Source organism: Oncorhynchus keta, chromosome 34 (genome assembly GCF_023373465.1).
Source record: "Oncorhynchus keta strain PuntledgeMale-10-30-2019 chromosome 34, Oket_V2, whole genome shotgun sequence".
Taxonomy (NCBI): domain Eukaryota; kingdom Metazoa; phylum Chordata; class Actinopteri; order Salmoniformes; family Salmonidae; genus Oncorhynchus; species Oncorhynchus keta.
In genome coordinates, this window is record NC_068454.1 from 11,852,304 (window position 1) to 11,873,315 (window position 21,012).

The following is a 21,012-nucleotide window of genomic DNA, read 5'->3' on the forward strand; positions in this document are numbered from 1 at the left end:
TGTGTGTGTGCATGCATGCGTGCAAACATTTGTGGTACGAGAGCGGGGAATGAATCTTCTACTCATACAGCTAAAAGATAAGTAACGCATGACCATTTGTATTGATGACCATTTGTATTGATGACCATTTGTATTGATGACCATTTTGTATTGATGACCATTTGTATTGATGACCATTTTGTATTGATGACCATTTTGTATTGATGACCATTTGTATTGATGACCATTTGTATTGATGACCATTTTGTATTGATGACCATTTTGTATTGATGACCATTTGTATTGACTGTGTGCTTATGTATTGTCTCCTCTCTTAGAGATGCCGTCCTACCTGAGTCTGTTTAGTGAGATCCGGTTGTATAACTACCGCAAACTGGTTCTGTGTTACGGCAGCACCAAGGGCAGCTCAGTGAGTAACATTACACCAATGTCCTGTCTGAACTCAAGCCCTTTGCTAGTTTCCTTCCCAACTAGCGAGTGTATGGTGCCTCGTAGGGGTGTGAACGTTTTAAACTAAATTGAATTGTTAACGTATAGGAAAAAATCTGAAAACAAAAAACAAATGTTTTCTCACAAAATTACCACTAACAGGTTCTCATCATCATCATCATCATCCTCATCATAAAGGGAAACATTTTAATCTATCAAATAGGCTGTAACGTTAGTAAGAGGGGTTATGCATCTTTCAAATGATTTACCACAAATATAAATCACTCCGCACATCATTGTCGTTAACAGTTGGGGGAGGAAGCTGATTACAGAAATGATTGTAGTTGATGTGCAGCCGGCATCAATAGCCTACTTGAGTAGTGCGGTCATTTGCTAAATGAAGGACTGCAAGAGCCATTTGAGCTGCACATTTCCTGCTGCTCTTTAATTATTTGTTATAAAATACTAAACACTTTTTTTTCTTAAAACTGCATTGTTGGTTAAGGGCTTGTAAGTAAGCATTCCACTGTAACCTGTTGTATTCGGCGCATGTGACAAATAAAATGTGATTTGACTCTCGCTACTGAAACAGATACAACTAGTGAATTAACTAGTGAATATGTGAAGATTGATTGTTTTTTTATAAGATAAGTTTTATGCTAGCTAGCAACTTACCTTGGCTGCTTGCAGCCACAAGGTCCTTTTGATGCTGAACTCGCTTAACAGGTGGTCAGCCTGCCATGCAGTCTCCTCGTGGATTGCAATGTAATCGGCCATAATCAGCGTCCAAAAAGGCTGATTATCGATGGTTATGAAAACTTGAAATTGGCCCTAATTAATCGGACATGCCGACCTCTAATGAGACGCTTGCGCTCTCTCATTCCTTCTCTCTCTCCTCTCTCGCCCCCTCTCTCCTCTCTCGCCCTCTCCTCTCGCCCCCTCCTCTCTCCTCTCGCCCCCTCCTCTCTCCTCTCTTGCCCCCTCCTCTCTCGCCTCTCGCCCCCTCCCTCTCTCCTCTCTCGCCCCCTCCTCTCTCCTCTCTCGCCCCCTCCTCTCTCCTCTCTCGCTCTCTCCTCTCTCGCCCCCTCCTCTCTCCTCTCTCGCCCCCTCCTCTCTCCTCTCTCGCCCCCTCCTCTCTCCTCTCCCGCCCCCGCCTCTCTCCTCTCTCATTCCTTCTCTCTCTCCTCTCTCCTCTCTCGCCCCCTCTCTCCTCTCTCGCCCCCTCCTCTCTCCTCTAGGTGACCATCCAGTGGAACAGTAGCAGCCAGAGGTTCCATCTCTCTCTAGGAACAGTAGGCCCTAACTCAGGCTGTAGTAACTGTCACAACATTATACTGCATCAACTACAGGAGATGTTCAACAAGACCCCTACTGTGGTCCCGCTTCTACAGGTACTGCACGTCCACACGCTCAACCTAACTATACAGGGGCAGGACCGGCCACACGCTCAACCTAACTATACAGGGGCAGGACCGGCCACACGCTCAACCTAACTATACAGGGTCCGGGCCGTCTACCAAAGGGGCCTGAATTCCATTACATTTGTTTTCTATGAATTATCTAACTTCTATTTTCCCTCCCTCCCTCCCTCTCTCCCTCCCTCACCAGGTGCTGTCAGATACCCAGGCCCCTCTGAATGCCATCAACAAGCTGCCCACGGTGCCCATGCTGGGGCTGACCCAGCGCACTAACACGGCCTATCAGTGTTTCTCCATCCTTCCCCAGTCAGCCACACACATCCGCCTGGCCTTCCGCAACATGTACTGCATTGACATCTACTGCCGCAGCCGTGGGGTGGTGGCCATAAGAGACGGGGCCTACAGCCTCTTCGACAACACCAAGATCGTGGAGGGCTTCTACCCCGCCCCAGGGCTCAAGGTATGGGAGAGAGGAAAGGGCTTGGAGGGTGGGGATAATTTGCTTTAGGAATTTGAAAGTGTCAAGATTCAGTTGTATGAAAATATCTGATGTTGAGTTCAATTATAACTTTATCTCTCTCTGTCTCTTTCTTTCTTTATTTCTTTCTTTATGTTCCCCCTTCTCTCTCTCTACCAGACGTTCCTCAACATGTTTGTTGACAGTAACCAGGATGCTCGGCGACGCTCCGTCAATGAAGACGACAACCCGCCCTCGCCGGTGGGAGGAGACATGATGGACACCTTTATGAGCCAATTACAGGCCCAGCAGCAACAACAGCCAATGAGAGCGGGTCCTGGTGGAGTGTACCCTCCCTTAACCTCCCCTCCCACCCCTTACCATCCCAACGTGCCCACACAGTCCCCAGGTGAGAGGGGATGGTGTGGTTGTGCTGGCGTGTCCCCTGTTTGTGCCATGTGTGCTTGGCATCCCTTGAAAGAACAGAGTAAAGAGACCAAATGCTCATGGGTCCCTGCTAAGTGATATCACTCCGTGTGCTTGGCATCCCTTGAAAGAACAGAGTAAAGAGACCAAATGCTCATGGGTCCCTGCTAAGTGATATCACTCCGTGTGCTTGGCATCCCTTGAAAGAACAGAGTAAAGAGACCAAATGCTCATGGGTCCCTGCTAAGTGATATCACTCCGTGTGCTTGGCATCCCTTGAAAGAACAGAGTAAAGAGACCAAATGCTCATGGGTCCCTGCTAAGTGATATCACTCCGTGTGTGTTTTCGTCCTTCCACTGCGGTTATGCACATGCTGAATGGCAAACTGTGTGAGAGAGTTGAGCCCAGAAGGGAGGAAGCATTATCCAGTCCTGCTCCCCCATCTCAGCCCTAGAGCCTGCATCTGCTGTCCAACTTAGTGTGTGTGTGTGTGTGTGTGTGTGTGTGTGTGTGTGTGTGTGTGTGTGTGTGTGTTTGCTTGTTTGCGTATGGGTCAGTGTGTGTATGAATGGATGTACGTACACTCAACCCATGGAGGTCTGGATTTGGAGTCACAATCAAAATTAAAGTGGAAAACCACACTACAGGCTGATCCAACTTTGATGTAATGTCTTTAAAACAAGTCAAAATGAGGCTCAGTAGTGTGTGTGGCCTCCACATGCCTGTATGACCTCCCTACAACGCCTTGGCATGCTCCTGATGAGGTGGCGGATGGTCTCCGTAGGGATCTCCTCCCAGACCTGGACTAAAGCTTCCGCCAACTCCTGGACAGTCTGTGGTGCAATGTGGCGTTGGTGGATGGAGCGAGACATGATGTCCCAGATGTGCTCAATTTGATTCAGGTCTGGGGAATGGGCGGGCCAGTCCATAGCATCAATGCCTTCCTCTTGCAGGAACTGCTGACACACTCCAGCCACATGAGGTCTAGCATTGTCTTGCATTAGGAGGAACCCAGGGCCAACCGCACCAGCATATGGTCTCACAAGGGGTCTGAGGATCTCATCTCGGTACCTAATGGCAGTCAGGCTACTTCTGGCGAGCACATGGAGGGCTGTGCGGCCCCCCCCAAAGAAATGCCACCCCACACCATGACTGACCCACCGCCAAACCGCTCATGCTGGAGGATGTTGCAGGCAGCAGAACGTTCTCCACGGCGTCTCCAGACTGTCACGTCTGTCACGAAAGCAGGTTGCCACTGAGCACATCTGTGAAGAGCACAGGGCGCCAGTGGCGAATTTGCCAATCTTGGTGTTCTGGCAAATTCCAAACGTCCTGCACGGTGTTGGGCTGTAAGCACAACCCCCACCTGTGAACGTCGGGCCCTCATACCATCCTCATGGAGTCTGTTTCTGACCGTTTGAGCAGACACATGCACATTTGTGGCCTGCTGGAGGTCATTTTGCAGGGCTCTGGCAGTGCTCCTCCTGCTCCTCCTTGCACAATGGCGGAGGTTGCGGTCCTGCTGCTGGGTTGTTGCCCACCTACGGCCTGCTCCACGTCTCCTGATGTATTGGCCTGTCTCCTGGTAGCGCCTCCATGCTCTGGACACTATGCTGACAGACACAGCAAACCTTCTTGCCACAGCTTGCATTGATGTGCCATCCTGGATGTGCTGCACTACCTGAGCCACTTGTGTGGGTTGTAGACTCCGTCTCATGCTACCACTAGAGTGAAAGCACCGCCAGCATTCAAAAGGGACCTAAACATCAGCCAGGAAGCATTTGAACTGAGAAGTGGTCTGTGGTTATCACCTGCAGAACCACTCCCTTTATTGGGGGTGTCTTGCTAATTGCCTATAATTTCCACCTGTCGTCTATTCCATTTGCACAACAGCATGTGAAATGCATTGTCAATCAGTGTTGCTTCCTAAGTGGACATGTTGATTTCACAGAAGTGTGATTGACTTGGAGTTACATTGTGTTGTTTAAGTGTTCCCTTTATTTTTTGGAGCAGTGTATGTGAGTGTGTCTGACAAGCCTTTTTGGTCAGTTTGTGTGTGTGTGCGCACAGGGACTACCAATTTGATGGGCTCTACTAGCGGAGCGTTGAGCTCCCCCTCTGACATCCAGCCATAGGGAAGCATTGGAGTCATGGGCCAGCATCCTTGTGAAACGCTTTCGACACCTTGTAGAGCCATGTCTCGAAGAATTGACGCTGTTCTGAGGGCAATATTAGGAATGTGTAGAGGGGACTGGGCTGGGGTAGAGGGGACTGGGCTGGGGTAGAGGGGACTGGGCTGGGGTAGAGGGGACTGGGCTGGGGTAGAGGGGGCTGGGGTAGAGGAGGGGACTGGGGTAGAGGGGTAGAGAGGGCTGGCCTGGGGTAGAGAAGGGGGTTGGGGTAGAGGAGGGGGTTGGGTTAGAGGAGGGGGTTGGGTTGGGGTAGATGTGTGGACTGGGTTGGTGTAGAGGGGACTGGGCTGGGGTATAGGACTGGGCTGGGGTAGAGGAGTACAACCATAGGCGGTCCATGGTGCAAGTTGAGTGACACATGGTCTGTAGGCGGGCAGGGCTGTATATGGGCTGGCAGGCTAGCTTGCTGTCTGGCAGGCTGGGTGGCTGACTGGTGAACTTTCTGGGCACATTGCTCAATGTTTCCAACCTCTAGCCCATGGACTTGCACTGGTCCCTGTGCTGTTGCTCACCGGTCCCTTGGATAGTTCTGACACCTGTTTAGTCTGTTCTCAGGTGGTTGAGAAGTTGAACCCAAGCTTGACTGGGCAGTGGGCACACAGTGGTGGTTTAACAGTGGAGAGTGTTAATTGGGGAGTAATGGAAGTGTTTGAGAACGTGCCAGTCTGTGTATATGTGTGTTTTTGTGCGTCATGGTTCATGTCGGACTGTTTGTCTGAGTAAACAAATAGGTTCATGACAATTATTGATTATTATTGCTGTGATTATGTTGAGGATGATGATGACTGATAATATCAGTGGATACTGTATTGACGTCGACGATGTTGTGAGTGAAAAATAATATCTGTCTGTATATTTCCCAGGTGCTCTGGACCCCAGCTCCCCCTATGCTATGGTATCTCCCAACCAGAGGGGCCAGTGGCCAGGCTCTCCCCAAGTCTCAGGGCCCTCTCCTGGGGCTCGCATCCACGGCATGTCTCCTGGAAACCCCTCACTCCACTCTCCCATCCCCGACGCCTCACACTCCCCGCGCGCCGGCTCCAGTGAGTACCACACACCGTAGAAACTCTCTACATCCCCATACATGACTCTCATTGGCGCTGGACATTTGACCTACAACAATTTAATTTACTGGACATTTGGGAAATTTATCGGACCAATATGCATTAGGTGCGTGACCTGATTAGGGCATCCACCCACAGCACATTTGAGGATGCAATGATAAGCGGTCCTTCTTACTGAATTCTGATGTGCACTTTGAACATGTTAGAATAAGTGTCCACATTTACCTTTGCTCAACCAACAAGACGAGTAACGAACAGCAAAATCACTAACCTTTGTCAATCCACTATAGTAGAACATTTTAGGCTAGCTATTTTATTGGTCAGCTTGTCGAGGAAGAAATAACCTATTCCAAACAGAATCTGGGACAGTTGTGGGAAGATGGATCCCAAATTCATATAACCAGTAAGCCTAGTCTACATTAGTGATGCAAAAGATCCGAACGTTTAGCTTAAAATGTTGATAAACCTATTATTTCTTAGTAAAGAACAAGAAGGCCCTCACACTGTTAAATTCCCAGTTCGCCTCTTTATTGACAACGTTTTGATCCGAAAACGCATCTTCCTCAGGTCCAAAAACCTGTCATTTGTTCACATTAGCACAGCAATGCGCACAAGGCAGTAGGAAACAAGTGAATGTTTGTTCCATAATGCAACTGGCAGGAAACCACAGTGTAAAAAGGGCGCCTGTCACACAAACGGTGACAGAGATTCAAATATGTGTTAGATCTCCTCTCGTTCTACATTTCTAAGGCTACTTTGAAGCAAGATAAGACATGCCTCATATGTTTTAAAATGTTCAGGTTTTAAACAATTAAGTAGTCACAGCCTACTGCCTTCAGCTCATTGCAAAGTAGCGTTTGACACGCTGATGAACAACACGGAAATGTCCGACTTCAGTGCGTTCAAGTCAATGGGAACTGGGGGGAAAAAACTATCCGACTCGGGAAAATTGTGTTTAGCGGTTATCCAACTTCCGACTCCGGCTGGCGCCAATTTCATTTATCAGCTTTTCAACAACAACAAAAATCTGGGCAAAAGCTGGCTATTACCGGCTAACGGAAACCCTGCTCCCTGAATGATAATCCACTGAAATCAGATCTGTTTTCCAAAGGTTGAAGATGTTAAGACATCTTCATGAATGTGTATAAAAAAAATTAAAAGACGTCTTAAAAAATGGCTTGTTTTATGTGTCTCTCTCTCTCTCCAGGTTCCGGATCCATGCCCAGCAGTATGCCCCCGCCCCGTAAGCTACCTCAGCGCTCCTGGGCTGCCTCCATCCCCACCATCCTCACCCACAATGCCTTGCATGTGCTGCTGCTGCCCTCGCCCACCCCTTGCCTGGTTCCGGGCCTGGCAGGAAGTTACCTCTGCTCTCCGCTGGAGCGCTTCCTGGGCTCGGTTATCATGAGACGCCACCTGCAGAGGATCATCCAGCTGGAGCCCAACGTGAGTGGTGATCTGTGGTCCACTCATCTCTGAGTTTAGTCCATCTGTCTTTCTCTCGTCTTTCCCTTTCTCACTCACCCACTCAACCTATGGCTTAAATAAACAAGTATTTCTGTCCTTCTCACATCTTCTTTCCCTCTCTCCATTTAATCCCTCCATCTCATCCCTCCATCTCTCTCTCTATCTCATCCAGCTGGAGGCTAACGTGAGTGTTACCACTGTCCTCAAACATCTGTTCCTACCCCATCTCTCCTCAGCTTAGCTATCTCTCTCATCCCATTTCTTCATGTCACTGTCAAATGAAGCCTGATTTAGCCAGCTCTAGGGATGGGCGATATATCAAATTCACTTGAATATATGTTTTTGCGCGGTATTCCAAATGCCTGAATCACAAGAATCAAGGTTTTGTTATTTTTCGTTGTTATGAGTGTTTTGTATTCATGTTGTAGTTTTGGTCTCGTCTCCTTCGCTCCTCTGTGCTGTCTGCACCTTCCCATTTACACCAGAGATCTGTATAAATGACAAGATGCAAATCTCTGCACTAACACTGTGAGCTGTTGTCCCAAAGGCTTGAAGGCAGGTCGACAAGCTTAGGTCCAAAATAAACCCATAGAAACGCATTGGCTTGATTTTGGGCAAATTTCAGTTCGCCTCTTTTTCTATGTTCTATACACACACACACACACACACACACACACACACACACACACACACACCAAGCCCCTCACTCTGCCTCTCACGTCAACAGAGTTCTGACAAGCGGTTTCAACTCGCTTTTTGAATTTGAGGTTTGGTCCTACAGAATCGGTGATATTGACACCAAAACATTATTTTATTATTTTATTATTATTTTACTGTAGTAGAGGGGAAGTTAACCTTGTATAACCCTTTTTATGTCTCAACTACTCACAATGTGCGCAGAGTAGACACTACTAAAACGAGAGTATAAATTAACATTGTTTCTGAAAAAATTAATGCTCAGTTGGTCGCATGTGGCAAAAATATCAGGTTAAATTATTTTGATAATAATTACATTATTAGTGAGTTTTATGGTTGTGGAAGGCTTATATTTAGATTAGGTATAACTTCACAAGCCCTGAATTAATTAGATTATTTCTGACTGTTTGAAATGCAGTGTATTTTAACATTTAATTGTACAATAATGCTTATTTAGAGAACGTTTTTTTTAAATTGAGATATCATTTGAAAACATCGAGATATGATTTTTAGGCCGTAGCGCCCAGCCCTATTCTAATTACTTCATCTCTGTCTAACTCCTTGGTAGAAGCTCTCTGCTGGGCTGTTCCTTAACCCCACTGCTTTTCCCCAGCCTTCAATCTCTTGAAACTTCAGCCCAAGCATTAGTAGATAGAGGCTAGTTTCCTTCCCCAATTAAAATGTGATCTTTTGAAAATGCCATGTAGATGATGGTACTTTGTAGAGCTAATGTGGAACAATCTTTCTATTTTTACTTATTTCTTTTGTCATTTTTTTTCTATTATAACAATCCTCTCTCTCCTCTCCTCCCGTCCTCCCTCTCTCCAGCTGTCTATTGTGAACTCAAACGAGCCGGGTGTGATCATGTTCAAGACGGAGGTGTTGAAGTGTCGCGTGGCACTCAACCCAAAGACCTACCAGACCCTGCAGCTCAAAGTAACCCCCGAGAACACCGGCCCCTGGTCACAGGAGGAGCTACAGGTCCTGGAGAAGTTCTTTGAGACTCGGGTAAGACTAGTGTAGTTTCTTAAGGATGCCCGCACATTTATTTTGTTTGAAATGTTTGGGCCTGTTGACAGCATTGAGTTCATTACGCTGAGTTCTTTACAGTATTGGTGGTGTTCTCTTCACATTGGGAAGAGCAGGAAGCCACTGAAGGTGTCGTGGTCACTAGAAGTATCGTAGAGCATCCTGCCTGAGGGGAGACGCATGTAGACCACATCTCCGTCCTCCAGTTCCAAAGTCAATACATTAGACATAATAGCTGAAATAGCCGTGGTGGTGAATGTATTCCTCATTATTTATATTTCTCTGGTCATTATGGTTTAGGTATATATAAATGAGTAAGATGACCCATGGCAGTGAATCTGAAGTAGTAGACTCATCTCACTGATGCTATGAAAAATATCTACATCAGAGAAAAGCAAGGAGCATTTTCTGCCTCTTTAAGACACAGTTATGCCGGGATTCAATCTGTTTCTGTGTGGGTTGTCGACAATGCAGCTTTTAAAGGCAATGTTCCAGCATTTAACGCTGCTTTTTTTTTGCTTATCTTAACTTTTTTGGCGCATAACGTTTCGGACATCATTGTCTATGACTGAAAAGAGCTTCTGGACATCAGAACAGCGGTAACTAAGCTCCATTTGGATTAAGATTTCTACTTCAACGAGTCGGCGGAACACAACATACTGCTAACCCCGGACAAGGCCGTTATCCCCGACACTCTGAAGAGAAAGAGACGGCGATATAGAGGCCGACGTGCACCCTGATGAAACTACGGCGGAGAGTAAATAAACCCCCTCTGTTCTATTGGAGAAGGTACAATCACTGGAGAACGAACTGGACAAGCGCCATTCAAGACTATCCTATCAACGGGACCTGAAATATCCTATGTTTCCCTGAAACTTGGCTGAACGAGGACATGCATAATTCACATTGAGCTGTTTTTTTCTATGTATCGGTAGGACAAAACGGCAGTAAGCTCAAGGGGGAAGGTGTGTGTCTCTTAACAGCTGGTTGGCGATCTCTAATATTAAGGAAGTCTCGAGGAAATTGTAGACCATACTATTGACCAAGTTTTCGTAACAGTCTATTTACCACCACCCGATTTACCAACCGATGCTGGCACTAAGACCACACTCAACGATCTGTATAGGGCCATAAGCAACCAAGAAAATACTCATCTTGAGGCGGCCCTTCTAGCGGCCAGTGATTTTAATGCAGGAAAACTGAAATCTGTCTTAGCGAATTTTTACTAGCATGTCACCTGTGCAACAAGAGGCAAATAAACCCTAAATCACCTTTACTCCACACACAGAGATGCATACAAACCTTTCCTTACCCTCCATTTGGAAAATCTGACCATAACTCTATCCTTCTGATTCCTGTTTACAAGCAAAAACTCAAACAGGACGTACCAGTGACATGCTCAATATGGAAGTGGTCCCATGAAGCAGATGCTAAACTACTGTTTCGTTAGCAATAACTGGAATATGTTCCGGGACTCATCCAATGGCTTTGAGGAGTTTACCACATCAGTCACCCGCTTCATTAATAAGTGCATTGATAACGTCGTCCCTACAGTAATCGTATGTACATATCCCAACCAGAAGCCATGGATTACAGGCAACATCCACACCTAACTAAAGGCTAGAGCTGCCGCTTTCAAGGAGCGGGACACTAATCCGGACCCTTATAAGAAATCCCGCTATGCCCTCTGACGAACCATCAAACAGGAAAACCGTCAATACAGACTAAGATCAAATCCTACAACAGCAGCTCTGACACTTGTAGGATGTGGCAGGGCTTGCAAACTATCACGGATTACAAAGAGAAACCCAGCCACAAAGCCCAGTGAAGTGAACCTACCAGACGAATGGAATGCCTTCTATGCTCGCTTTGAGGCAAGCAAAACTGAACCATGCGAGAGCACCAGCTTTTCCAGACAACTGTGATTACGCGCTCCATAGGCGACGTGAGTAAGACCTTTAAGCAGGTCAACCTCTCCCTGACCCAGTCTGTTATACCTACATGTTTCAAGTAAACCACCATAGTCCCTGTACCCTGGAACGCCAAGGTAACCTGTCTAAAATGGCTATACTCCATGTTCACCCACGAATGCGTGGGCGTGCACGACTCTAACACCATCATTAAGTTTGCCGACAACACTACGGTGGTAGGCCTGATCACCGATGACGATGAGACGACCTACAGGGAGATCAGAGACCCTGGCAGTGTGGTGCCTGGATAAGAACCTCTCCCTCAACGTCAGCAAGACAAGAGTTGATCGTGGACTACAGGTTAACGGAGGGGTGAACACGCCTCCATTTACATCGACGAGGCTGTGGTGGAGCAGGTCGAGCACTTAAAGTTCTTTAGTGTCCACATCACTAAAGACCTATCATTGTTTAAACACACCAACAAAGTTGTGAAGAGGGCACGACTACACCTCTTCCCCCTCAGGAGGCTGAAAAGATTTGGCATGGGCCTCTACAGCTGCACCACTGAGAGCATCTTGACTGGCTGCATGACCGCTTGGTGTGGCAACTGCTTGGCATCCGACCGGAAGGCGCTACAGAGGGTAGTGCATACGGCCCAGTACATCACTGGGACCAAGCTCCCTGCCATCCAGGATCTTTATACCAGATGGTGTCAGAGGAAGGCCTTAAAAATTTCCACTACTGCTGACCCCTCAGTGGACTAATCCATTGCGGAGGCCACGGGGATGGCACACTCTAAGACGTGCTACTGAAATTGTAAATGGGTATATTATGTAAGAATAATGGTGCAAAACTAATAATGCCCGGGCGGTGTGTTTGGGATCATTGTCATGCTGAAAGACCCAGCCGCGTTTCATCTTCAATGCCCTTGCTGATGGTAGGAGGTTTTCACTCAATCTCACGATACATGGCCCCATTCATTCTTTCCTTTACACGGATCAGTCGTCCTGGTCCCTTTGCAGAAAAACAGCACCAAAGCATGATGTTTCCTCCCCCATGCTTCACAGTTGGTATGGTGTTCTTTGGATGCAACATTATTTGTCCTCCAAACACGATGAGTTGAGTTTTTACCAAAAAGTTATATTTTGGTTTCATCTGACCATATGACATTCTCCCAATCTTCTTCTGATTCATCCAAATGCTCTCTAGCAAACTTCAGACTGGCCTGGACATGTACTGGCTTAAGCAGGGGGACACGTCTGGCACTGCAGGATTTGAGTCCCTGGTGGCGTAGTGTGTTACTGGATGGTAGGCTTTGTTACTTTGGTCCCAGCTCTCTGCAGGTCATTCACTAGGTCTCCCCGTGTGGTTCTGGGATTTTTGCTTACCGTTCTTGTGATCATTTTGACCCCACGGGGTGAGAGCCCCAGATCGAGGGAGATTATCAGTGGTCTTGTATGTCTTCCATTTCCTAATAATTGCTCCCACAGTTGATTTCTTCAAACCAAGCTGCTTACCTATTGCAGATTCAGTCTTCCCAGCCTGGTGCAGGTCTACAATTTTGTTTCTGGTGTCCTTTGACAGCTCTTTGGTCTTGGCCATAGTGGAGTTTGGATTGTGACTGTTTGAGGCTGTGGACAGGTGTCTTTTATACTGATAACAAGTTCAAACAGGTGCCATTAATACAGGTAACGAGTGGAGGACAGAGGAGCCTCTTTAAAGAAGTTACAGGTCTGTGAGAGCCAGAAATCTTGCTTGTTTGTAGGACACCAAATACTTATTTTCCACCATAATTTGAAAATAAATTCATTAAAAATCCTACAATGTGATTTTCTGGATTTTTTTTCTTCTCATTTTGTCTGTCATAGTTGAAGTGTACCTATGATGAAAATTACAGGCCTCACTCATCTTTTTAAGTGGGAGAACTTGCACAATTGGTGGCTGACTAAATACTCTTTTGCCCCACTGTATATATGTATATATACATTTTATATATATATCTATATATGTGTGTGTGTGATGTATATATGTGTATGTATGTATAGATATCTACAGAAAAAAGACAGATCGTGCTTCTGTTGCTATTTTGAGTGTTTGTTTAATAGCCCACTGATTTCGGGAGCACCAAACCTCACGCAACCGCAAAATGTCGGATAAAGCTATTTCAGTTTTTATTCTTTGCTACGCTGTAAAAGGCTTTACATTTGTTTTCGTTCGAACAGACTAGTATTACTTATAATTTATTTTGTGTTGTTTACACTGTTCCAAACTGGCAGAAATTGTCACACATAATATACATGCAACTCTCACTCCTCTACCCTCCTTTTTCTTGATCTCCTTCTTATTGTTATTATTACAATTATTATTATGATCATCATTATAATAAGTAATGTCATTATAAATATTAGGTTTGTTATCGTAGTAGCCTTGTATAACCACCATTGAACTGTAGGCCTAAGAGCACGTCCTGTTTAGTCTTAGTACCGTAACTTACGCCTATATTTCAATATATCAATCATTCATTTGTTCATGTCATCACACAGCATACAAGTGAGTCATTCATGCTTTGAAATGCAATCAAGCATTTTTTAAATGAAATAACAAAGGGAGCTTTGGCTAATTCACCTAAACAATAAATAAGCCGCAATTCACGATGCATGCAACTGTTACTAGCCTTTGCTGTAATAAAGGATTTATATATTTATAATTTTTGCGTTAGATAATACTTCAATTTATTTGTTTTTTTTCCACCGTTCCAAATGGTCAGAAATCATTATTATTAATATACACCACCTGTTTGGCATACAGCGCTTGCTCCTATACCCTCCTTTTTCTGGATCTCCATTAGTTTCCACAACTAAATCAAATGTCTTCCACACATCTGACTTCCCCTTTCCCTCCTGAGCAACCAGTAAACATTCCCTTGTTCTTTTTCACGTGTTGGTGTTGTGAGTTTGTTATAACCAATTTATTGATGTGATGATGATATATGTCAGGACCTATTGGTCACGTGTATGCAGTACATACATATATATTTCAAGTAAAGAGAGCAAGGGTTGAGGAAATAGGTCATGTTTTTCCTAAACAAATGAGTTTTTATCAGTAAAATATATTTTCAGTCAGAGAAAGTAAGAAACAAAATGGCTGTAATTACAGTACCAGGCAAAAGCTTGGACAAACCTACTCATTCATGGATTTTTCTTTATTTGAACTATTTTCTACATTTTAGAATAGTAGTGAAGACATTAAAACTATGAAATGACACGTATGGAATCATGTAGTAACCCAAAAAGGGTTAAACAAATCAAAATATATTTTAGATTTGAGATTCTTCACCGGAGCCACCCTTTGCCTTTATGACAGCTTTGCGCACAAGTTTGTGTAAATGTGAATTGAATGTAGGAGAATATAACACAATAGATCTGGTTTAGATAATACAATGAAAAACAACATACGTCTTTTAAACGTATTGTTGTATCATCTTTAAAATGAACAAGATAAAACAAACCTTCAGATAGGATGATGGGGACAATTTCAATGAAAAATATAAGAGGGCAACAGGACATGTGCAAAGTTTCAGAATGATAACTTCCAAAATGAGTGTGCTACATGACATTTATCATGGAGTGACCCAGGTGTCCCACACAAATGTACCCAAGTGGTCAAATTGGGGAAGGTATACATTTTGAAACAAATAACTATATACAAAATGCCAAAATGTATTCTAACACAGCCCCCCAAAAAATGATATACATTTACAAAATAACATGGGTAACTATTTACACACTTTCAATATTTGGAAGACCCTCAGCAAGCAATGCAGGTGTAGAAGCACTGTGGCTAGGAAAAACTCCCTAGAAAGGCCAAAACCCAGGAAGAAACCTAGAGAGGAACCAGGCTATGAGGGGTGGCCAGTCCTCTTCTGGCTGTGCCGGGTGGAGATTATAACAGAACATGGCCGAGATTTTCAAACGTTCATAGATGACCAGCAGGGTCAAATAATAATAATAATCACAGTAGTTGTAGAGGATGCAACAGGACAGCACCTCAAAAGTAAATATGAACAGTTTAGGGTTCCATAGCCGCAGGCAGAACAGTTGAAACTGGAACAGCAGCAAGGCCAGGTGGACTGAGGACAGCAAGGAGTCATCATGGCAGGTAGTCCTGACGCATGGTCCTAGGGCTCAGGTCCTCCGAGAGAGAGAAAGAGAGAATTAGAGAGAGCATACTTAAATTCACACAGGACACCGGATAAGACGGAAGAAGTACTCCAGATATAACAAACTGACCCTAGCCCCCCGACACAAACTACTGCAGCATAAATACTGGAGGCTGAGACAGGAGGGGTCAGGAGACGCTGTGGCCCCATCCGATGAGACCCCCGGACAGCACCAAACAGGAAGGATATAACATCACCCACTTTGCCAAAGCTCTACACAATATTGTGCTGCTGAGGTGTAATAAACATATATAATGAGTACAGGGAACATAAGGTTGAATATATTATTATAGACCTGCTAGATCTACTGTCTCTATTATATTATGACAGACCAGCTAGATCTACTGTCTTTATTATATTACAACAGACCAGCTGTATCTACTGTCTCCATTTCACTTTGGCCATTGTTTTGGGCCTGCCCTCCCCTCAACAGCCTCAAATAGGCTATTTCATGTGTGTTGGGGTGGGACGGCAGACACATTTCATCACTTTTCATTACATTTTTATATATTGCTTCTAAAATTAAAATAAATCACAAATAATATTTTATATGATTAATTTCAAACAAGGGCATTAGCATGAGAAGAATTTACCAGTCCAAAACGGTGACATTGTTCCTCTTCTGCAGGCACCGTTACAGATTATACACAGTGGCTACAATGGTGTGCTCTCCATTAAAAAAATATTCCTCCACTTGGGAATCGCTAAATGAATCGTCCTACAACAATCGCTGTCTCACCTTTCCGATCAATTTCTTCTAAAATTGTGTGTACATCTGTATATCTTATATATCTAGACGAATTGGCTTTGGGGGTGACTAGTGAAATATACCTGCTGGAGCGCGTGCTATGGGTGGGTGCTGCTATGGTGACCAGTGAGCTATGATAAGGTGGGGCTTTACCTAGCAAAGACTTATAGATGGCCTGGAGCCAGTGGGTTTGGCGATGAAGAATGTGAAGCGAGAGCCAGCCAATGAGAGCGTATAGGTCGCAGTGGTGGGTAGTATATGGGGCTTCGGTGACAAAACAGATGGCACTGTGATAGACTGCATCCAATTTGCTGAGTAGAGAGTTGGAGGCTATTTTGTAAATGACATCGCTGAAGTCAAGGATCGGTAGGATGGTTAGTTTTACGAGGGTATGTTTGGCAGCATGAGTGAAGGATGCTTTGTTGCAAAATAGGAAGCAGTTTCTAGATTTAATTTTGGATTTTGGAGATGCTTAGTGTGAGTCTAGAAGGAGAGTTTACAGTCTAACCAGACACCTAGGTATTTGTAGTTGTCCACATTTTATAAGTCAGAATCGTCCAGAGTAGTGATACTGGACAGGCGGGCAGGTGCGGGCAGCGATCAGTTGAAGAGCATACATTTAGTTTTACTTGCATTTAAGAGCAGTTGGAGGCCACGGAAGGAGAGTTGTATGGCATTGAAGCTCGTCTGGAGGTTAGTTAACATTGGTTCCGAAGAAAGGCCAGAAGTATACAGAATGGTGTTGTCTGCATAACTTGGTTAACCCATTCCATTCGAGGAATTGCCAAGAAACTGAAGATCTCGTACAACACTAAGCAAACTGGCCCTAACCAGAATAGAAGAGGAGTGGGAGGCACCAGTGTACAACTGAGCAAGGGGACATCTACATTTAGAGTGTCTAGTTTGAGAAACAGATGCCTCACAAGTCGTCAACTGGCAGCTTCATTAAATAGTACCCGCAAAACACCAGTCTCAGCGTCAACAGTGAAGAGGCGACTCCGGGATGCTGGCCTTCTAGGCAGAGTTCCTCTGTCCAGTCTCAACGTCAACAGTGAAGAGGCGACTCCGGGATGCTGGCCTTCTAGGCAGAGTTCCTCTGTCCAGTCTCAGCGTCAACAGTGAAGAGGCGACTCCGGGATGCTGGCCTTCTAGGCAGAGTTCCTCTGTCCAGGCAGTGAGCGACTCCGGGATCTGGTCTAGGCAGAGTTCCTCTGTCCAGTCTCAGCGTCAACAGTGAAGAGGCGACTCCGGGATGCTGGCCTTCTAGGCAGAGTTCCTCTGTCCAGTCTCAGCGTCAACAGTGAAGAGGCGACTCCGGGATGCTGGCCTTCTAGGCAGAGTTCCTCTGTCCAGTCTCAGCGTCAACAGTGAAGAGGCGACTCCGGGATGCTGGCCTTCTAGGCAGAGTTCCTCTGTCCAGTCTCAGCGTCAACAGTGAAGAGGCGACTCCGGGATGCTGGCCTTCTAGGCAGAGTTCCTCTGTCCAGTCTCAACGTCAACAGTGAAGAGGCGACTCCGGGATGCTGGCCTTCTAGGCAGAGTTCCTCTGTCCAGTCTCAACGTCAACAGTGAAGGCGATCCGGGATGCTGGCCTTCTAGGCAGAGTTCCTCTGTCCAGTCTCAGCGTCAACAGTGAAGAGGCGACTCCGGGATGCTGGCCTTCTAGGCAGAGTTCCTCTGTCCAGTCTCAACGTCAACAGTGAAGAGGCGACTCCGGGATGCTGGCCTTCTAGGCAGAGTTCCTCTGTCCAGTCTCAACGTCAACAGTGAAGAGGCGACTCCGGGATGCTGGCCTTCTAGGCAGAGTTCCTCTGTCCAGTCTCAACGTCAACAGTGAGGCGACTCCGGGATGCTGGCCTTCTAGGCAGAGTTCCTCTGTCCAGTCTCAACGTCAACAGTGAAGAGGCGACTCCGGGATGCTGGCCTTCTAGGCAGAGTTCCTCTGTCCAGTCTCAGCGTCAACAGTGAAGAGGCGACTCCGGGATGCTGGCCTTCTAGGCAGAGTTCCTCTGTCCAGTCTCAACGTCAACAGTGAAGAGGCGACTCCGGGATGCTGGCCTTCTAGGCAGAGTTCCTCTGTCCAGTCTCAACGTCAACAGTGAAGAGGCGACTCCGGGATGCTGGCCTTCTAGGCAGAGTTCCTCTGTCCAGTCTCAACGTCAACAGTGAAGAGGCGACTCCGGGATGCTGGCCTTCTAGGCAGAGTTCCTCTGTCCAGTCTCAACGTCAACAGTGAAGAGGCGACTCCGGGATGCTGGCCTTCTAGGCAGAGTTCCTCTGTCCAGTCTCAACGTCAACAGTGAAGAGGCGACTCCGGGATGCTGGCCTTCTAGGCAGAGTTCCTCTGTCCAGTCTCAGCGTCAACAGTGAAGAGGCGACTCCGGGATGCTGGCCTTCTAGGCAGAGTTCCTCTGTCCAGTCTCAACGTCAACAGTGAAGAGGCGACTCCGGGATGCTGGCCTTCTAGGCAGAGTTCCTCTGTCCAGTCTCAACGTCAACAGTGAAGAGGCGACTCCGGGATGCTGGCCTTCTAGGCAGAGTTCCTCTGTCCAGTCTCAGCGTCAACAGTGAAGAGGCGACTCCGGGATGCTGGCCTTCTAGGCAGAGTTCCTCTGTCCAGTCTCAACGTCAACAGTGAAGAGGCGACTCCGGGATGCTGGCCTTCTAGGCAGAGTTCCTCTGTCCAGTCTCAACGTCAACAGTGAAGAGGCGACTCCGGGATGCTGGCCTTCTAGGCAGAGTTCCTCTGTCCAGTCTCAACGTCAACAGTGAAGAGGCGACTCCGGGATGCTGGCCTTCTAGGCAGAGTTCCTCTGTCCAGTCTCAACGTCAACAGTGAAGAGGCGACTCCGGGATGCTGGCCTTCTAGGCAGAGTTCCTCTGTCCAGTCTCAACGTCAACAGTGAAGAGGCGACTCCGGGATGCTGGCCTTCTAGGCAGAGTTCCTCTGTCCAGTCTCAACGTCAACAGAGGCGACTCCGGGATGCTGGCCTTCTAGGCAGAGTTCCTCTGTCCAGTCTCAGCGTCAACAGTGAAGAGGCGACTCCGGGATGCTGGCCTTCTAGGCAGAGTTCCTCTGTCCAGTCTCAACGTCAACAGTGAAGAGGCGACTCCGGGATGCTGGCCTTCTAGGCAGAGTTCCTCTGTCCAGTCTCAACGTCAACAGTGAAGAGGCGACTCCGGGATGCTGGCCTTCTAGGCAGAGTTCCTCTGTCCAGTCTCAACGTCAACAGTGAAGAGGCGACTCCGGGATGCTGGCCTTCTAGGCAGAGTTCCTCTGTCCAGTCTCAACGTCAACAGTGAAGAGGCGACTCCGGGATGCTGGCCTTCTAGGCAGAGTTCCTCTGTCCAGTCTCAACGTCAACAGTGAAGAGGCGACTCCGGGATGCTGGCCTTCTAGGCAGAGTTCCTCTGTCCAGTCTCAACGTCAACAGTGAAGAGGCGACTCCGGGATGCTGGCCTTCTAGGCAGAGTTCCTCTGTCCAGTCTCAGCGTCAACAGTGAAGAGGCGACTCCGGGATGCTGGCCTTCTAGGCAGAGTTCCTCTGTCCAGTCTCAGCGTCAACAGTGAAGAGGCGACTCCGGGATGCTGGCCTTCTAGGCAGAGTTCCTCTGTCCAGTGTTCTTTTTCCCATGAAGGGTGTGTGTGCATGTGATATAGATACTTTTGCACTTCTCGCACCAAAGTATGTTTATCACTAGCAGACAGAACACGTCTCCTTCCTGAGCGGTACGATGGCTGCGTGGTCCCATAGTGTTTATACTTGCGTACTATTGTTTGTACAGATGAACGTGATACCTTCGGGCGTTTGGAAATTGCTCCCAAGCATGAACCAGACTTGCGGAGGTCTACAATTTTTTTTCTGAGGTCTTGGCTGATTTCTTCGGATTTTCCCATGGTGTAAAGCAAAGAGGCACTGAGTTTGAAGGTTGGCCTTGAAATACATCCACAGGTACACCTCCAATTGACTCAAATTAAGTAAATTAGCCTATCAGAAGCTTCTAAAGCCATGATATCATTTTCTGGAATTTTCCATGTTTTTTCAAGTCACAGTCAACTTAGTGTATGTAATCTTCTGACCAACTGGAATTGTGATAGTGAATTATAAGTGAAATAATCTGTCTATAAACAATTGTTAGAAAAATGACTTGTGTCATGCACAAAGTAGATGTCCTAACCGACTTGTCAAGACTGTAGTTTGTTAACGAGAAATGTGTGGAGTGGTTGAAAAACAAGTTTTAATGACTCCAACCTAAGTGTATGTAAACTTCCGACTTCAACTGTACATACATACAGAGCATTTGGAAAGTATTCAGACTCCTTGACTTTATCCACATTTTTTTTACGTTACAGCTTTATTCTAAAATGTATGAGATGTTATTTATTTAATCCATCTACTACACACAATACCCCAAAGCGAAAACAGTTTTGTTTTTGGTGGAAATGTATAAAAACAGATACCTTATTTACGTAAGTATTCAGACCTTTTGCTATGAGACTCGAAATTGTTGTTCTGTAATGGAAACCTCTCCAACATTTTTTTTTATTATTTATTTATTTTACCTTTATTTTACTAGGCAAGTCAGTTGAGAACAAATTCTTATTTTCAATGACAGCCTAGGAACAGTGGGTTAACTGCCTGTTCAGGGGCAGAACGACAGATTTGTACCTTGTCAGCTCGGGGATTTGAACTTGCAACCTTCCGGTTACTATTCCAATGCTCTAACCACCTAGGCTACCTGCCGCCCCAACATAATCCTGGTAGAATCATTACTTGTTTCAATGTTTACTAATGACATGACACTGGCTTTGAGTCAAATGAGAAAAAAAGGTTGGGGTCTAAATACATTCCGAATGCACTGTATGTCTCGGACTGAAAACGTGGGAACTAAAGCCAAGATTTCTGATAAAGAGAAACGCTGGGTGATCTGACCTCCATAGCAGGTCATTTTGAA

At 46.1% G+C, this 21,012-nt stretch overlaps 1 protein-coding gene across 1 annotated transcript in view; it reads left to right on the forward strand.

Moving 5' to 3' along the window:
* LOC118366726 (mediator of RNA polymerase II transcription subunit 14-like) overlaps positions 1-21,012 on the forward strand; it is a 42,338-nt gene that overhangs the window by 19,144 nt on the left and 2,182 nt on the right. Inside the window, exons 19-25 of the mRNA XM_035749332.2 lie at positions 318-409; positions 1,668-1,820; positions 2,038-2,307; positions 2,485-2,713; positions 5,787-5,966; positions 7,195-7,433; positions 8,979-9,158. Of these exons, the coding sequence (XP_035605225.1) occupies positions 318-409; positions 1,668-1,820; positions 2,038-2,307; positions 2,485-2,713; positions 5,787-5,966; positions 7,195-7,433; positions 8,979-9,158 (1,343 nt within the window). The remainder of the gene's footprint in view (positions 1-317; positions 410-1,667; positions 1,821-2,037; positions 2,308-2,484; positions 2,714-5,786; positions 5,967-7,194; positions 7,434-8,978; positions 9,159-21,012) is intronic.